This window comes from Palaemon carinicauda, chromosome 8, assembly GCF_036898095.1.
Source record: "Palaemon carinicauda isolate YSFRI2023 chromosome 8, ASM3689809v2, whole genome shotgun sequence".
Lineage (NCBI taxonomy): Eukaryota > Metazoa > Arthropoda > Malacostraca > Decapoda > Palaemonidae > Palaemon > Palaemon carinicauda.
In genome coordinates, this window is record NC_090732.1 from 172,167,743 (window position 1) to 172,172,009 (window position 4,267).

General features: G+C 38.1%; 1 protein-coding gene across 1 annotated transcript; it reads right to left on the reverse strand.

Annotated features, from left to right (window-relative positions):
- Positions 1-696: 696 nt before the first annotated feature.
- Positions 697-1,690, reverse strand: LOC137645098 (achaete-scute homolog 2-like). Its single transcript, XM_068377945.1, has one exon. The coding sequence runs from the start codon at positions 1,647-1,649 to the stop codon at positions 735-737; it is 915 nt and encodes a 304-aa protein (XP_068234046.1). The 5' UTR covers positions 1,650-1,690; the 3' UTR covers positions 697-734.
- Between the last annotated feature and the right edge of the window lie 2,577 nt (positions 1,691-4,267).

Consider the following 4,267-nt stretch of genomic DNA (forward strand, 5'->3'; position numbering starts at 1 on the left):
ATGAATTTGACGTTACAAGATATGAAATAGAGTTGTTTTAAAACAAAACGTTTTACGTTTAAACCGATTATAGTTACATCCGCAGTTATGAAGCTTACGGATAGAGATTTAAACCTTCGTTTTATGGAATGCATTTCATTACATACTACTTGAATAGACTTGGTTACTTTATTTACTAATCTAAAGAATAAAATTAACCTATGAAAAAATGGTAATTCAATTGAAAAAGAAAATCCCGTATAACACCTCCATACACGAATTCACAATACCCAATCGATATCAATTCGATATGTATCAAATATTTGCTTTTCTTTGAACGTTTATGTATTAATTACAGTATATGCACTAGATTTACACTCTCACTCTCCCATTACCCCACGGGCATCTAAGAAAATAAGTTACTTAGGGAAATGGTAATACAAAATATATTTGAGCCAATCCCACAATGAATTAAATTTTCTTTTTGGTGTTTGCATTTACCATAATGAATGATAATTTAGTGAATTCAATTTGTAGGAAATATTTATTTACTTGCCCATCGAAGAAAATTTTACACATCAAACATTTGGATGATCTAGAAGCTTTTAAAAGAACATAGAAATAGATCACAACCACAACCACATTTCGACCACATTTTCACATTAACAACACTCCTAATCACAACCGTTATCACCTTCACCACTCTACGTACCTTGAAGAAGAGGAAGACGAAGGAGTAGATGACGCCCTTCATGTTACTGGCACTGTTGCCACAGAGCGATTGCATCCAGCAGGACATCGTCGTCCTCAGCAGCAGCTACGGCGTCGTAAGTATCTATTAGCGGATCTACGAAGGTGTCCGTCAGCGCCGTCGCAGGAGACCCGCTGTTGTTGTTGTTGATGGGCAAGGCGATGTTGCTGGAGGGGAAGATGCTGCTGATGCTCGTAACGATTCCCGAGGGCGTCACGCTCGTGATTTCGGGCGCCGAGAACGTCGAGTCGTAGGAGGGCGTGGGCGAGACGGCGGCGTCGCTGCAGGGGGACACGGCTGCGGTGTTGGCGGGGTATACTGACGCAGGCACCGGAGATACGTTTTCACTGTAGTAGTAACCGAGATACTGGGGCACCCTGTACTGGGACTGGGATATGACTGTGGTGGGCGCCACGGCGTTCTGGTACGGGTGGGAGGGCGCCTTTGGGGCGGGCGATGCCTGCTGCGACGTCGCCACCATGGAGTTCGAGTGGTGCATGAGGGCGTCGTGATCCTCCAGCAGCTCCTGAAGGGACCTGATGTAATCGACGGCTTGTTTCAAGGTTTCCACTTTACTGATCTTCTTGGCCTTGGCCGCCCCTGGGATATGCTGACGGAGGGTGGCAAAACCGTTATTCACTTGCTTAACTCTGTTTCTCTCACGGGCGTTCCTTCTGGCCACAGCCACGGGGGCTGGCGACACCACGTACCCGACGCCAAAGTTGATACGCCGTTTGCACTTCACTTGGTCGGGATTTGTCTCCTCCTCCAATTTTCTTTTGAGACCCGTCTTCGGAGGCGTTAAGGTCGCCGGCGAAGTTGTCGTGGTGATCACAGTCACGCCCTTGGACACTGTCGTTAAGGATTTGTGAGGGGACGGCCGAATTGGCACCAAACGCTGTGTAGTGGTGACCGACATCCTTGTGTGTTTGTGAGATTTTGACACGTGCTACACGAGCCTCGGACGTCTACTAACTGCCGTACTCGGCCGCTACTCGTATATATAACCTCGGCGGATGCGGTAGCTCCGCCCACTCGAAGCCAGGTGACCCCCAAATGGATGCCTGCCAATCAGTAATATTATGTTATTTTCCTGATAATGTTATTTAACTCAGTGATAAATAAGATGAACTTTATGGTTATTTATCATCGTATAAAGCTTCAGGTAAGAAAAATTCAAAAGATTACGGTTTCTGAAAGATGAAAATTAGGAAAAGAAAGAGCTCGATCGTAAAGGCAACACTGCTAGGCGCGTGGCCAGGCTTGCGACCAAGGCGCGTGCCGGCAGCGTGGGGACCTTGCCACACAAGACACGCGACATATATTACTTTACGTTAATTTCGTCTTTTCTCGTTTTCCGTACCAACATCTTATACGCGTTTCGCTGGGCGTAAATATTAATTACATTCTACTTTCTCATCACTGAAATACCTATAGAGATATCTTAATGCGTTTATATCTGTCATTCATTACGGAGAAATAACATTCGTTATTCCTGCTGGTGATATGTGGCAACTTAATACCATTTGATGACTGGCAGGGATAATGGGGGGTACCTTGGCTTAGGGGAGGCGGGGGGGGGGGGTGTTGAGAAGTCAGTTATCAGTAGCCAACCCGCACGAACTAACGCACGCCTGAATGTACGTACGCACGAACAGGCGTAGTAGTACTCGCACATGCATGAGACGAAGAGAATACGTGCACATACGTACATACGTTCATGCGTACACAGGCACACTCCAAAAGCGGGTGAGTGTGTGGCTATGTTAATGAAAACAATCTTCTGGATGCTGCTGCTCTTCGGGATCTTTCTCATCTCCGATCAATATAGGCTGATAACCATCTTTTTATCTACGAGCATTATTCTAGCTGGGGCGTTAGTGTTTTCTCTTTTTGGAAATAAGTGTTATTTTGTAGATAGGTTTCTTTATTTTCTTGAGTGATATATATGTATATGTATTATGTATTCTTATACTGTGTATATGTGTGTATATATATATATATATATATATATATATATACTGTATATTTATGTATATAATATATATATATATATATATATATATACTGTATATACAGGGTTCTATCCCAGTATAAGATAGAAATTTATTTCCATATGAGCCCGATATTATGTTGAGTTTCATCCATATGTATAAGTATATGTATGTGTAAATGAATGTGTTGGATAACAGTCACTTAGAAAAACTCTCCCCAAAATCAGACTTTTTCGATCCTTCTCCAAAAATCTCTCTACATAAAAAAAAACTGCCACCTCTTCAATTAAACCATCTCCTAAGCATTAAACTTTGCATAAAAGTGTGTTTTTATTATCTCAGTAATTCTATAAAATCTTGTACAATTTTCATCTACATCCTTTTAACGAAAGTCTCCGATCTCATATTGTACTGGCCATTTATATTTTTATTGCAATTGTTCATATTTGTATTATAATTATTAAACGGCAGTTAGTTATACATTTTGTAATGTTATCAGCTTATATTCTAATTTATTTTCGTTGGCATTTTATATTTTGTTATTATACATTTAGGTCTACCATAAGTATATACCGCTGAAGTATATGTATGTATGTATATATATATATATATATATATATATTATATATATATATATATATAATATATATATATATATATATATATAATGAGCGTAGTTATGTATAAACTGTATATAATGTTTGCTCATAAATCTTAAGCGTATAGATACTATGTATATACATACATTTACATATATATACATATATATATATATATATATATATATATTGATTTGTTTGTTTATTTTACGACGTGGAACAAATAAAAATATACCATCAGCAACGCTCTATAAATAGTAACTCGATTGGATCTATGCGCTAAGATAAACTATTTATTAGTAAACAAAGTTACATAGTCTCTAATTTCATAATAAAGATAATAACAGAAGCTTACTCTCTTTTATCATGCAATAATATCATAGTTTTATTCTTCCAAGGACTCCTTAAACATGCATAAAAATTAGTATTTATAACATAAAAGGACACTAATAAATTCGAAATTTAGATGGAAAGCGGTATCTGGAAACTCGACTGTTAGGTACGGAGATGATCTCGGCATCAGTTGGATGCGAGCCGCGGTGGGATAAGTACCGGCGGATGTCCTCTTGGTGTTCGGAAGAGATGAATAACTATGTTTGTTCGACTAAGATTTTTTTCACCTGGTTGGAATTTAACATTTCCAGAAAATCACTTAACTTTTTCCTTATTTTATTTAATGATTTGGAAATAACTTTGAAATTTTTAGTATATTTATTATAAAACTAGTTGAAGTCTCTATATTCCACTAAAAACTAATAGGTATATAGTGATGTAAGTTAACATTATGATCATATCCAGTTTCATTTGAAGAATATAGTTAACCACTAAATATGTATCGCAAATTTTGGATACAGATTTTTTTTTCTTTTTTTTTTTTTTTTTGTAAGTTACAGTAATATATCGACCTGAATTATTGATCGATTGCATTACATGAAAACCATTTC

Excerpts from the sequence above, each read along its gene's own strand:
- LOC137645098 (XM_068377945.1), bottom strand. The coding sequence starts at position 1,649 with ATGTCGGTCACCACTACACAGCGTTTGGTGCCAATTCGGCCGTCCCCT.